The 15,712-nt window shown below is 37.4% G+C and overlaps 1 protein-coding gene across 3 annotated transcripts in view; it reads right to left on the bottom strand.

Moving 5' to 3' along the window:
* Nucleotides 1–15,712, bottom strand: part of SKIC3 (SKI3 subunit of superkiller complex) — an 86,941-nt gene that overhangs the window by 62,016 nt on the left and 9,213 nt on the right. For all 3 annotated transcript variants that reach the window (XM_062212391.1, XM_062212392.1, XM_062212393.1), the window contains 6 exons: nt 14,390–14,533; nt 13,058–13,149; nt 12,603–12,678; nt 11,928–12,068; nt 8,663–8,761; nt 8,436–8,544 (listed from right to left, as the gene is read on the bottom strand). In XM_062212391.1, coding sequence (XP_062068375.1) covers nt 8,436–8,544; nt 8,663–8,761; nt 11,928–12,068; nt 12,603–12,678; nt 13,058–13,149; nt 14,390–14,533 — 661 coding nt within the window. The remainder of the gene's footprint in view (nt 1–8,435; nt 8,545–8,662; nt 8,762–11,927; nt 12,069–12,602; nt 12,679–13,057; nt 13,150–14,389; nt 14,534–15,712) is intronic.

Here is a 15,712-nt window from a genome sequence, read left to right as displayed (position 1 = left end):
GAGTCCAGGAATTGAAAAATGAAAACAGATCAGCAAATGCAGACAATATTAACATTTCACAAAGAAAATGATGCCCTTTCATCTACTTAAAACTTGGGACTAAAAATCACTTTACCCAGAATCTGAAGTCATAGCAAGAGTTTAGGATAACAAACCTACTGTTCCCTGTCAGTAGGCTGTCCCACAAGCCCAGGAGGAAGCCCGGTCTGCCGCTCTTACCACAAGGTGCTGGGGAGGCCAGAGTACAAGACCAGCTTCCTCCTTCTACGCCGTGAGGACTGGGGGCAGCCCCTCTGCACTCAGAAACTCCAGCACTGCCTCTGGTGCTGCACGCAGCATCACCTGTGCATGCCTGTTAGGACCAGGGGACCGCCTGTGTCCCACAGCACCAGATTTCCTCTGTCTGGGGCCTAAAGACACACACCTGCGGAAGCTCACCTCCACTTCATGTTGTGATGCTACCTCCTCAAACTGCTGCACACTGCTGAGCCTACTCCCACTGAAGCAATCACTCAGGAGTCACATTTCTGGGCTCATCTAGAACCAAATCCAAATCAACAACCCAAGCGATATCCCACGTTCCATCAAAACAAAAGTCTTTTCCAGGAAAACCTTAAAAACTTTCTTGAAACATATGAAAGCGAAAAAACAACATAACAAAACCTGTGGGACTCTGCAAAAGCAGTACTTGCAGCAATACATGCTTATATTAAAACACACACACACACACACAAAGATCTCAAATAATCTAATGATACATCTCAGGAACTTAGAAAAACAGGAACAAACCAAACCCCAAAATTAGCAGGAGGCAAGAAATAATAAGAATCAAGCAGAAATAAATGAAATTGAAACTAAAGGGGAAAAAAAGGAACAAAACTAAGATCATCAAAATGAAAAGCTGGTGTTTTGAGAACATAAACTACCAAACTTTTAACCAAATTATCAAAGAAAAAGAGAGAAAACTGAAAAAAAAAAGTTAGAAATGAAAAAAAGACATTACAACTACCACCACAGAATATACAAAGGACCATAAGAAACTACTATGAACAGCTATATGCTAACAAACTGAAAAACCTCAAAGAAATTGATAAGCTTCTGGATACTTACAGCTTACCAAGATTAAATCAGCAAGATACAGAAAATCTAAACAGACCCATAACAAGTAAAGACATGGAAGCAGTACTTAAGTCTCTCATCAAGGCAAAGTCCAGCACCTGATGGCTTCACTACTGAATTCTACAAAACATTTAAAGAACAACTAACTCTCATACTTTCCAAACTTTTCCAAAATACTAAAAAGGATGGAATTCTGTCAAACTCTTTTTACAAGGCCAGCATCACTCTGATACCAAAACCAAAAAAAAAAAAAGACACAACACAAAAACTACAGACCATATTCTTGACGAATACAGATGCAAAAATTCTCAATAAAACATCAGCAAACTGAATCTAACACTATCCATCAGAAAGATCATACCTCATAATCTAGGGGGATTCATCCCTAAGATGCAAGTGAGTCTTAACATTTGAAAAACAGTAAAAGTTCAGAAATCACACCAACATAATGAAGAACAAAGATCACATAATTATCTCAACAGATGGGGAGAAAGCATTTATAAGACTCAATATTCCTTCATGATTAAAAATCCCCAATAAATTAGGTACAGAGGAACATAGCTCGTTATTGTAAAGCTTATATATGACAAGCCAACAATCATTACCAATCACATGACTGGGGAAAACCTGAAAGCATTCCCCACAGATCCAGACAAGACAATGATGCCCACTATCACCACTCTTATTCAATACTGTGTTGGAAGCATTAGCAAGAGTAACTAAGGAGAAGAAAGAAATAAGACACTGAAATTGAAAAAGACGAAGTCAAAATATCCACGTTTATAGATGTTGTACATTAAACTCTCTAAACACTTGAACAAAAAGCTATTATACTGATAAACCAATTCAGTAAACTAGCAGGATACAAAATCAATATAAAAGTACAACAGCATTTTTATACACCAACCATGATCTAAGATATCAGAAAGGAAATCACATTAATAGCAGCTATCAAGAAATCAAATCTTTAGGAATAAATTTAATCAAAGAAGTGAAATATCTCCACAAAGAAAACTACAAAATACAAAGAAAGAAATCAACAAGGACACAAAAAAATGAAAAGAAATCCCTTGCTCAGGGAATGGAAGAATTCATATCATTAAAAAGTCTGTATTACCTAAAATAACTTACAGATTCAACACAATCCCTCTCAAATACCAATGACACTATTTACAGATTTAGAAAAAAAAATCCTAAAATTCATATGGAATCACAAAAGACCCAGAATAGCCAAAGCGATACTGAGCCAAAAAAATCAAGTTAGAGACAACACAATACCTGATTTCAAAGCATACTGCAAAGCTACAGTAATTAAAACAGCATAATACTGACATAAAAACAGACACACAGCTCAGTGGAATGGAAAGGAGCCCAGAACTTAATCCACATACATACAGAAAACTGACTTGTGACAAAGGCACCAAGAATACACATGGAAAAAAAGTCTTCAACAAATGGTGCTGGCAAAACATACATATACAGAAGAATGAAATTAGATCTCTGCCTCTCACCATATGCAAAAATCCACTCAAAGCGGATCAAAGATCTAAATGTAAGACCAGAAACTATGAAACTGCTAGAAGAAAACACAGGGGAAAGACGAAGACACTGATGTAGGTGACAACTTCTCAAGTCCCCAAAGCACAAAAGCACAGAGAACAAAAGAAAAACTAGACAAATGGGATTATATCAAACTCAGAAGCTTCTGCCCTGTAAAGGAAACAACAGAGTGAAGAGACAACTGACAGAATGGGAGAAAGTATTTGCAAGCAATTTACTCAACAAAGGATTAATATCCATAATATATCAGCAACTCTAATAAAACAATCAGTCAAGAAATAAGCAAAGGTCTTGAATAGTTCTCAGGAAAACTAGAGAGGGCTGGCATTGTGGCACAGCATGTAAAGTCACCACCTTTGAGGCCAGCATCCCATGTGGATGCTGGTTTGTGCCCTGGCTGTTCCACTTCCAATCCAGCTCCACGCTACTGGCCTGGGAAATGCAGCAGAAGATGGTCTGATTGTCTGGAGATCTGCAACCCACGGTGGGAGACCTGGATGAAGCTCCTGGCTCCTGGCTTTGGCCTGGCCCAGTGCTGGCCATTACAGCCATGTGGGGAGTGAACCAGAGGATGGAAGAGCTTTCTCTCTCTGTCTCTCCCTATCTCTCTGTAACTCAGTCAAAATAAGTAAAATATCTTAAAAAAAAAAAAATTATATATATATATATATATATATAAGAATTACAGAGCCAGTATTGTGGTACAGAAGGTTAAGCTGCCACCTGCAATGCTGGTATGCCAGGTGAGCACCAGTTTGAGTACCAGCTGTTCCTCTTCTGGTCCAACTCCCTGCTAACATGCCTAGGAAAGAAGCAGGATATGGCCGGAGTGCTTGGGCCCCTGCGGCCCATCTAGGAGATGTGGAGGGAATTCCTGGCTCCTAGCTTCAGCATGTTCAGGCCCTGCCTGTTGTGGCCATTTGGGGAGTGGACCGGCAGATGAAAGATTCTCTCTCTCTCTCCCCATCTCTTTCTGTAACTCTTCCAAATAATTAAATATTAAATTATCAATAATTATTAATTATTAAATTAATTATAAATATTAAATTATATAATTTTATGTATTTATATATTTATATTATATATTATATATAAATATAAATATATATTTATATATTTATATATTATATTTATAATATATTGCATTATATATAATAAATATATTATATATAATATATGTAATATATTATATATTATAATGATATAAATATATATTAATATATAATATATTAATATTATATAATGTAATATATTATATATTATAATTATATTATATATAGTATAGCATATAATATATTATATATTACATATAATATATATTATATAGTATATATTATATAGTATATATGATATATATTATATAATATATTATATACATGATATAATATATATTATATATTATGTATAATTTATATTATATAATATATAATATGAATATATAATTATTGATGTTAATTATTAAAAATAATTGAATTATTAAAATTAAATAAGAGCTATAAATCACCAACAAATATATGGAGAAATGTTCAACATCACTAGCCATCAGGGAAACACAAATCAAAACCACCTCACCTCTCAGAATGCCTATTATAAAAAAGACAAATGCTGCTGAGGATGTGAACAAAGGGGAGTTCTTGTACACTGTCTGTGAAAATAAAAATGTAGTACAGCCACTGTGGAAAACATTATGGAGATCTCTCAAAAAGCTAGAAACAGACCTGCCACATGAGCAGCAATCCCACTACTGGGTACAAACACCCAAAAGACATGCCCTCGTTTTTTCAAAGAGATACACTGCTCACCATTTCACAGCAGTACTGTTCACAACAGCCAAAATATGGAATCACCCAGGGAGTCCATCGACAGATGAAGAGACAAAGAAAATGTGGAGTTTCTATACACAATGGAATGCTATTCAGCCATAAAAGAAAAGAAAACCCTGTCATTTGCAGCAAAATGGAAAGAACTAGAGGACATAATGTTGAGTGAAATCAGCCACATAAAGACAAATATATGTTTTCCCTTATATGTAGGAGCTAAAATTTACAGGGGAAAATAAAAACACCTCAATCTGAACAAGGAATGTGGATTACTGGAGACTGGGAAGAATGACAGAGATAAAAGGTTTGGGATTTAAAAAAATAGAGGAAGCTGAGTGTTGTTCTTTAACTGTGACAAAGATACTAATATGAGATTTAATACAGGAAATGGAGTGAGTGGGAAATGGGAACTCTTTGTACTACTACCCCACAATCTTTCTTTTGTAAATCTAAACTATTCTGAAATAACATGTTTTTTAAAAAGAAAAGATAATTAAAAAGATAATATATTACATCTCCATTTCCTCCAACTCCAATCTTACAATTTTCAATCCCAGAAAACATTAAAAAAAAATGAAAAACATGATTTTTTAGACATCTATTTTAATAAATTATTTAAAAAGCATTCACTTAATAAATAGTTTAATCACATAGAAAAATTCTTAAAAACACAGACTACAACATGAAACAATCAATATGGGGAATAATAACTTATCTGAAAAAAAAAAGACCTGATGTTTTCCATGTAAAAATATAGGTCCCAAGTCACAGGCAGAACTACTGTTTCAGTCACAGATGTCAAGTTTTTTGCATAATGCCATCTGCTTACATATTTAAAGTTTTTCAAAATCAGATGCACACCAATGCACAATTTACAACTAAGATGCTACACACTGACTTAGAAATTAAATTAGTACCAAAATGTAAAAGAAGTCATAATGGCTACAGAATTAGAACTTCAGTATTTGGTTAAGATGTGAACAACAGGAAGAAACTGATTAGTAGGCCAATAAAAAAGACACAAGCCTGCTACTGCTGTGCTTCCAGACACAAATCTCCTGCCAGGATGTTCTCATTGCTGCTTCCATAAATGCAAATGCCAAGAAGAGACACGTCTAGTTCCACACCACACCTGTGCCCACCCACACAAACCAGTGGCTTTTTCCTTTGCTCCCAGTGGTACTGCCTAGACAGCCACTACAACAGGCATCGGAATCACATGAAGGACTTGTTAGGAGCATGCTGAACTCTACCCTAAAGTTTCCGATTCAACAGGGCTGATCTAAGACCAGAGAATCTGTATTTCTAACAAGTTCTCAGGTAATGCCACTACTACTGGTCTACAGATCATACTTAAAGAACTACAGGTCTGCAGTACTTGCTAATACCATGCATCACCTTTATTACTAGTCTTACAGATACACTGCTTCTACTGCATTTGTAGCTAAATGATAAATTCTGGAAAGCAGAGACTGGGGCAGTACCATTCACACAACAGGCATTCATTAAATTCAAAGATCATGATGATCCTTTAAGAATGCCATCATTAACTGATGTGCAGAAAGAATGGCTGGGAATTACTACAGAAAATTTTAGATCTTCATCATCCTACAAAAGAATTTTAAAAAGGAACACTGAAATTTTATCTCTCGTTTCTACCCACCTCAGTCAAATTTCTTACTCCACAGAAACATAATTTATGAAAAACTACCTTGGTCACACAAAAGGCCCTTATTACAGAAAATATACCCAGGATGAAATGAAGAAAGTTTATCATGCCTCTCTCCAATAAGCATCCTTAAGGAAGGCAGCTAAGACTGCACATAAGTAAGCAAAGTGTGGGTAGGCTTAAGAAAACTGTTTCCAAAATGCTGAGACCAAGAACCTTCCCATATTCTCTTTGCTAATGCCTGGGGGAACAGTTACAAAAACAAAGGCGATTGGGGAAAGCTCTCCTGTTGATTTCTAGGGAACATCATCTCTACATCTGACCAAATGACACTGAGAAACACTTCCCAGAGTCAAAGGCAACTCGCAACAGTAACAACACCAACCATCTAATTATCCTGTGTGCAGAGATAAAGGAACAGTACAGCTTCAACTCCCCATCCAATTCTCCACACTGATTTTTGTTGAGAATATTAGCCAAATAAACTCCATGGTGAGGGGTAAAAACAGGGAGGAAACAGGTCTCATTGCTTTTTAATAGAAAATCATTTATTTCACTTATTTGCTCTTTTTAACATTTAAAGGAGTCTTAGTTTCCAGATTTAATAACTCTAAAAACAGTTTGGTATATTTTTATTTCTTAAAAATGCAAGCTAAATTTATCAGTGATGATTGATCAAACTCCAAGATATTGTGAAAAGGTCCAGGATGAATAAAAACTAAGTGAGACCGGGGCCAGCGTTGTGTGAAGGGGTAAAGCCACCATCTGTACTGCTGGCACCCCATGTGGGTGCCGATTCGAGTATCGAGTGCTCCACTTCTGATCCAGCTCTCTGCTATGGCCTGGGAAAGCAGTAGAAGATGGCCCAAGTCCTTGGGCCCCTACACCCACATGGAGACCTAGAAGAAGCTCCTTGGCGCCTGGATTCAGATCAGCACAGCTCTGGCCATTGTGGCCAATTGGGAAGTGAACCAGCGGATTGAAGACCTCTCTGTCTCTGTCTCTGTCTCTCTCTGCCTCTCTGTGTAACTCTGACTTTCAAATAATAAATACATCTTAAAAAAAAAAAAAAACCTAAGTGAGAGCTACTGGAATTCAGTTTCTTAAAGTTTACAACAAAAAAGAGACGTGAGTTTTTTTTTTTTTTTGAATAATCAATTCATTTCTAACATCCTGGAGAGACTGATGAACACTATAGAAATGTTCTTTTAAATAAATCCGGCTTGGGAGCAAAAAAAAAAAAAAAAAAAAACAGGACATACATTATTCTCACTTGGACTTTCTAATATTTCAAGATCTAAAAATCTCAAAGAAGCTGTTTTCTGTCTGAATTTGAAAAACCAACCTTTCTTAGCCTTCCCATTTCAGCAACAAATCAAGGTCATTTAGTGTGGAAAAAAAAATTTCAACAGATGACAACTGTGAAAGATACTCACTGCTTGTTTTGCTTTTTTAAACAAGAAAAAAGATTTATTTATCTATTTGAAAGGCAGAGTTACAGAGAGGCAGAGGCAGAGAGAAAGAGAGAGATCTTCCATCTTCTGGTTCATTCTCCAAATGGCTGCAATGGGGAGATGGGCCAGCAGATGGAAGACCCCTCCCTCTCTCTCTTTCTCTCTCTCTGCCTCTCTGTGTAATTTTGACTTTCAAATAAATAAATAAATCTTTAAAAAAAAAAGAAATCATCTTTTTTTAAAATTTTTATTTATTTATTTGAGAAGCAGAGATAGAGAGAGAGAGAGACAGAGAGAAAGGTCTTCCACCTGCTGATTCACTCCCCAAATGGCCACAAAAGCCTGAGCTGGGCTAATCCAAAGCCAGGAACCAGGAGCTTCCTCTTGGTCTCCCATGCAGATGCAGGGGCCCAAGCACTTGGGCCATCTTCTACTGCTTTCCTAGGCTATAAGCAGAGAGCTGGATTGGAGGAGGAGCAGCCAGGACTAGAACTGGCACCCATATGGGATGCCAGTGCTGCAGGCAGAGGTTTAGCCTACTATGCCACAGTGCCAGCCCCAATTAATAAATTTTAAAAAAAGACTAACCAACCTGGAATGCTGTAACTCACAATTCCTCAGTACTCATGTATTTTCTTATTTTATTAGCCTTTCGGAGAACACACAGACTACACAATGCACTTCCTTTCACATCTAGAAACACTGAAACAGTAACTTACATATAGTAAGAACTGAAACACTCTTTGATTGACAACAACATCATTTCCACACAATCACATAACTCAAGAACATTCAGTCTAATAAAGAAATTACCTGATTCAATTAAGTGCAAGCAAAGAACTTCTAACGGATACTGCACGGTGGGATAGATGTTTATCATTCCTTCACAGGCCTTCTTCAGCCTGGCAGACTCATGAGGAAACTTGAAAATATAAGAGCAAGAAAAACTAAATTCCAGTAGTAGTAGGATATATTTCTGAACATTTTCCTAATTAGAAATACGTAAAAGTCACATTAGAGTTTTCAAATACTCAACTTACTTTGGATAAACAATGAATGAAATGCTTATAAAGCATTTGATGGTCTTCACTAGGAATCTTCTGTGTTAAGTCCAGTGCATTCTCAAACGCAGTTAAAAGCTGAAACAAGCACACAGAAAAGCTATCATCAACAGCATCCTTACGAAAGTGACAAGTGGTTCAATGTACAAAACTGCCTCCTATAAACCATCCTTTCAACTAGCTGCAAATAAATCTTATTTTCTGCCCCTGACAATTTCAAAGAGGAAAGAAATGTATATGTAAATTTTGGCATGTATTCCAATTCCAACTGGCCAGCAGATTACTCTGGACTAGTAAGTGACTACAAAATAGCAACATTAATAAAACATACTTCCAAGTACCTCCTCCATAGCAGTCAACCAGAGGATACTCGCAAATGCTAGCAGCTGCTACACTCACATCCTTCCTAAAGCCTCTCTTCGGACATCACTAGCACATTCTCTGGAACATTTTCAATGCTGTAAAATCTTCAACCCTTAAATAATTTTCTTATACAGTTAGGTTATACTTTTGGTGAAAGAAAAACAGGGATATGACCACACTATAATGAAATCAATTCTCATAAATAGTGTTGGCTGGTTTTGAAGAAAATTACAAAAGAGCCATTTTAAATCTGTCTTGAACAGAAAAAGCAGTATTAGAACCCCAGGCAAGCACTTTCTATCATCTGTTTACATAAGTTCTACATTTTAAAAAATGAGTGATTTAGGGGCCGGCGCTGTGGCGTAGCGGGTAAAGCCATCGCCTATAGTGCCGACATCCCATATGAGCGCTGTTTCAAGACCTGGCTGCTCCACTTCCAGATCTGCTCTCTGCTATGGCCTGGAAGACCCGGAAGAAGCTCCTGGCTCCTGGCTCCTGGCTCCTGGCTTTGGATCGGCGCAGCTCCGGTCGTTGCATCCAGTTGGGGAAAGAACCGGAGGATGGAAGACCTCTCTCTTTCTCTGCCTCTCCCTTGTCTCTCTGTGTAACTCTGAATTTTAAATAAATAAATAAATCTTTTTTAAAAATGAATGATTTAATAACAAAAACCCAAAATATAGTTTACCACATCAAATTTTCCTTTGGTAAATATTGTACAAAGTCTTTCCAAATAAATATAAAATTAGGCTGCTTTGCTAGAGCTAATGATCTTGAAAAAAAAGGAAACCTAATTTAAAACACTCTAGCATAATGGATTTTAAAGAATAGGAATGAAATTATTACAACTAGAAAATAGATGACACATTTTTTCTGAACACTTAGTATAAGGTGAAAATACCTCCCCACAACCTTTTATTTCTTTTTGTTTTTTTAGATTTATTTTAAAGAGTTACATAGATAGAGGAGAGGCAGAGAGAGAGAGGTCTTCTATCCAATGGTTCACTCCCCACTGGCCACAATGGCTGGAGCTGCGCCGACCGGAAGACAGAAGCCAGGAGCTTCCTCCAGGTCTCCCACGTGGGTGCAGGGGCCCAAGGACTTGGGCCATCTTCTACTGCTTTCCCAGGCCACAGCAGAGAACAGGATCAGAAGTGGAGCAGCTGGGATTCAAACTGGTGCCCATACGAGATGCTGGCACTGCAGGCCGTGGTTTTACCTGCTATGCCACAGTGGCGGCCCCATATCTTTTTATTTCTAACAGTTAAAAATCAATTCTTAAAGCTGTAAGCATAATTAATTGTATTTGTGGAGGAGTGCAGTATAGTCAACTTAAAAGACATTTTACTTATTCTGGCAATCTGGCAATTTTTTTAAAAAAAAGTGAAGTCAGGGCCAGCACTGTGGCACAACAGGTAAGGGCACTGCCTGCAGCACCAGCATCCGACATGGGCTGCAGTTTGAGTCCCAGCTGTTCCACTTCAGACCTAGCTCCCTGCTAGTGCACCTAGTCAAGCAGTGGAAAATGGCCAAAGGCCTTGGGCCCCTGTACCCACATGGGAGACCCAGATGAAGCTCCTGGGTTCAAGCTGGCCCAGTCCTGACCACTGCAGCCATTCGGAGAGTGAACCAGCAGATGGAAGATCTCTGTCTCTCTCTCTCTCTCTCTCTGCCTCTCCTTCTCTGTAACTCTTTCAAATAAATCTTTAAAAATAATAATAATAATAATGTAGCCATGTTAAAGATAGGCTTTAATGGAAATTGATAAGCTACCTAATTCTGTCAACATTCAATTTCTTCTACAACAAAACCTATGTAGAGATAAACCCTTGGATATTGGAGCTCCTACAGGGCCAAGCGTGCCCCTGCTCTCCGCTAAACTGTAGGGCCGCCGGGCCGGCAGCATGGCCCTTGCAGAGGTTCTCTTTTCCTGTCTCTTCCATGCTGCTTGCTCCATTGCTCTTCTCCCTCCGTGCCCTCCTTGATGACCCAAGGGCCCCCTGCCCCAGAAGGAGCAAGGTTGGGTGAGCAATGAGGGGGCTGGCTTACTGATTAGCCACCATTATCAAACAAATTGAAACTTATCACATTTTTGGTCCCAACGCGTAGGATACTGCCCAACACGTACTGGGTTCTCAGTAAATTGCTTTCTGAATAAAATAAATGAATAAGTGAATGAATTAACAAACAAAAACAGAAATGCACTTTCCATCCTATATGGAGTCCATACTTGTTTAGGAAAAAAAAATTCCATTCAACTGAACAAACACACATTGAGTAGCTATTTATCATAAGAAATTAAGCTAACTTTTAAACTTGCAAATAGGGAAAAAAAGGACAACAGAGGCATTTCCAATTACAGTTTAAAACCAATGTTTTCTTAAAAAATTCAATTATTTGAAAATCTACACATTAAAAAGGAATATTTTCTAAATATAAATAATCCAGTAAATATACTCTAAAGTCTAGCTATAGTTAAGCCTCAAAGTAATTCAGTACTCTCAGTTTTTAAGTATAAACAAACAACACCGAAAAGTGTTTTAGAAATTCTAATTTTGTGAAACTCAATTTTTACATAGTGTCTTTTTTACAGTGACTATGTTATTGACTTACTGAGGAGTCTCATGAATATAAAGGAATGAAATTCAAAAACTCTGAGTAGCAATTCCACCTCATCCAGACTCTCCATCTAGACTTAGGAAGAGACAACAAACAGATATATCTATCTCCATCACGAAGAACCTCTATGAATTTAAAACTACGTACTTACAAGATAACTCATCTGACATAAGGTACATTTCTATATGATGTCACTGTGTTTCCATTTTCTAAATTTAATTAAATGAACAATACGACAGACTGTGAGGAATAAACACATCAATACCAATTGCTGGGTTTCATTGTTCTGATCCTCTGTCCTCTCGGCCAGCAACTGAGTCAATTTCCTCCACAGCTGATGAAGCTCTTGATTGTCCGCACCCTCCTCCTGCCGAGTCTTGATCAGTTTGTGCCATGTTCGAGCCACCTGTGCGCAAAAGGAGATTTTTAAATGGCATTTTTTTAAAATCCTGAAAGCACCAATAAAAAATGTAAAATGTGCAAATAAAAATACTTTTATCTGCTAACACATTAAAAACAGCCAAAGCACAGAACATATCTATTAGGAACTCCATAAAGAAATGAGTTGACTGGACAAACCCAAAGAGCCCTAACATCAGAAGTGTGACAGACACAGCAGGACAGATACAGAGTTGATGGCTACGTGCCCAACCCCCAAAACTGAGAGCACCAGCTATGCAGGCACCACAGATAAGTTCCACAGATGACATTCTGAGTTAGTTCATTCACACTCCGTCCCATTTCAGAAAGGTTTAGAAATTATGTTACCTTAAATCTGAATTCTAATTTACAATTTTCAAAGCACTGCAATTTGTATTATTTTTAAAATTTTTTTCAATAGATTACATATGATTTTTAAATTTTCCTTTAAGTAAAAGCTTCCTTTTAATAATGGTTTTATTAAAAGAAATCTAGGATCCCCAGAAAATCTTTAACCAACCTCTAGGTGTTTCTTCTCCTGGTAATACAGATCCACGAGTTTCTTACAGACATCACACCACTTTGCCTTGTCAACACTTAGAGAAACAACAAAGAAGGACTTGAATTTTATTAATGAAAACAACCAAAGATTTAAAATGCTAAAATAGAAATATCCCAATATTTTCAGGAACTATTTCAAATTAGAATACATTCTCTTCCATACTACAGTAAAATTTTCTACAACAAGCTTCTTGTAAAAGACTTCAGAGACTGAAAATAGTATCAAAGTTCCAAACCTAGTGGTTCCTTTCAGTAATGGTATTTTCATTCTATTTCAGTCACAATCAAGAGATTCTGTGACAAAAAGAAAAGCCAACCCCAAGTAAATGTGCGGGTTACTATTTCTATATAATTTTTAGTTAATTTATTCCAATCCAAACTTAAAAAAAATGGCCTTTCTTGTACACGCCTTACCTTTCATAAAGATCCAGAAGCTTTTGGTAAACACCAGGCAAGTCATCCTTAGCACTGAGGTGATTACTTTTCTCATACAGGCTTGCTAATCCCTGAAAGAGGAAGTAGAGAGGCTATCCTTTCCAAAATGATGATGCCACATTTGTTCATTTATTTGCCACATAATGATTATCTACAAAGATAACTTGTGATAAAAGATACAGCTTGCAGATGAAATTACATATCTGGAATTTGCCTCCAAATATCGGGGATGGGAAGGATCAAGTCAAAATACAGGTGAAAAAATACTGTCAGTGAACTCTGGGTGATAGGCATAAAGGGGCCCAGTACACAACTTTTTTATGAAAATACATTTGAAGTGTTTCAAAATAAACACATTTTCAATAGTTTTTCTACAATTTTAACCACTACAGTTTACCTTGTAAGACTACCTTTAAAAATTTTTTCGGCATGTTTTAAAAGCAGCTTAATTATTACTGATATATAAATATTAAATATTCTAAAAATTTATATGTTGTTTTAATATGTGTATACAATGCAAAATGGTCATCATAATCAAAACAATTAACATATTACCGCTACACAATTAGTATTTTATAGGCATGCATCTGCACGTGGTGAGATTTAATTTAAGATCTATCTGACATGATACTACTTTTATGACATGGTCAACAACAACAAAAAAATCCAAGTCATCTGTAGAAAGTATCACTGTCGCTTCAAACCGAAATCAGATATCCTACCAGTCAGTACATTATAAAAGCAGCCATTTCTCTATTTTCTGATATCCCAACCAAATTCTTATTTAGTGAATCTGAGACAACAGGTTCATACTTTCTGCAGTCTACGAATCAGGTCTGAAGATGTTACTGAGGTATGAAGCAAAGTATTAAAAATTAAAAGTTGGGGAATCCAACTAAAAAGATTAAGATCACTAAGTAAGAAAAAAATTTAACTTGTACTCAAAGATACAGAATTGAAAAATTTTATAGTGTTTTATTTTTAGATAACATATTCATTTAGTAAGCATAAAGAACATTCTGGATTAGTCTTTGTGCACACTTAATTCAGTTGCAGGTGTATATAAGTGTATTTCATTCTGAGTCCTCATGCTCAGAAATAACCCGCTGGATAGGATGCTACTGTCAACAACATCCTCTGCACCAATTATTTTTTTAAACTAACTTTTAGACTTAGAAGAGCAATAGATTTAACTTTTTTTTAATCCTTGCATGGGGCAAATAGAGGTTCCAGTGCTTATTTTAACATAGTTAACTCTCGACAACTACAGAAGCATCCTTCCCTGTAACACGGGGGAGAAAGTTTACATACCTGCCACGCCAGCAACTGGTCTGGCTCTAGCTCCGCAGCTTTCTTATAGGCCCCCTGGGCCTGGTCAGGTTGTTCTAGCTCAGCCGCAGCAACGCCAATAAAAACCCAGGCATTATAGTTATTTTTCTCTTGCTTCAACACTGTCTGGTTAAAAAATTAGAAGAGTAGGTCATCAAATTTGGGAAGCTAACAAACAAAGAACAACACAATGAAAGTCTATGAGAGAGTCTGGGAGTCTGTGTGGATCACTAACTGGGTCCCCCTCAGAACTGCTGCCTGGCCTCCCTGGGTTCAGATTCCTCGGGGAGCAAGACACGACTGGACTCAGGGACTGGAAGGGGTTTGAAACACAAGGCATGTTTTTAAATGCTGCCCAAGTGATCCTCACGGCCCCATCAAATGTCTCCATCACCATTCTCTGAGAACACTGGGTATAAAAGAACAGCAGCCACCCCACGCTCCCACGGCTGCTCTTCTCTTCTCACATCACTTCATCCAACTTCCACGTTTTCCTTTCCCATGCTGCTGTTTCTCCATGTTACACAGATGGATTTTACTTCCATCCATCAGGTGGGATGAAAAGTATAGGCCAGGAAAGTGAATTCACCGCAATGTGAGGATACCACGTATGTTCAAAATAGTGGGGAAAGTTTCAATCACATTGCCAACCAGAGTAAAATTATATAGAGAGATACTGCTTTCAGAAATAACAGCTACTGGCTAAGGCAAATAAATTAGCTTGAAGTAGAAAGCAAATAGGTTCTAGGGAAGGAAAAACAAAAACTGGCAGCGAAAACGATATTAGCCTCAGGGTCGGTGTGGTGGTGTAGCAGGTAAAGCTGCCTCCTGCAGTGCCGGCATCCCATATGGGCGCTGCTTAGAGTCCCAGATGCTCCACTTCTGATCCAGTTCTCTGCTATGGCCTAGGAAAGCAGTGGAAGATGGCCTAAGTGCTTGGGGTCCTGAACCCACATGGGAGACCTGGAAGAAGCTCCTGGCTCCTGACTTCAGATCAGCACAGCTCCGACCAATCTGTCTCTCTGTAAATTTGCCTCTCAAATCAATACATAAATCTTAAAAAAAAATTTTTTTTTAATGAAATGAGCCTCTTAGGGTTTTGTGCTTTCTAGAAAACTAAGAACTTTTCCATGAGTCAAACCAGTCACATTATTAGGCTGAAGTGCATTCACAACACTTCCAGCAACTGCCCACTTTCCATTCTTTATAATAACAATGTAGCTTCAAAAAAATAACAACAACAACAATGAGTTAACTGCCGAAGTGAAGTTACTTGGGTCTACTTTTGTTGATTTGGACATCACA

This window comes from Lepus europaeus, chromosome 15 (assembly GCF_033115175.1).
Source record: "Lepus europaeus isolate LE1 chromosome 15, mLepTim1.pri, whole genome shotgun sequence".
Lineage (NCBI taxonomy): Eukaryota > Metazoa > Chordata > Mammalia > Lagomorpha > Leporidae > Lepus > Lepus europaeus.
Note: the sequence above shows the minus strand (reverse complement) of the source record. Positions and strands in the feature narration are given on the sequence as shown.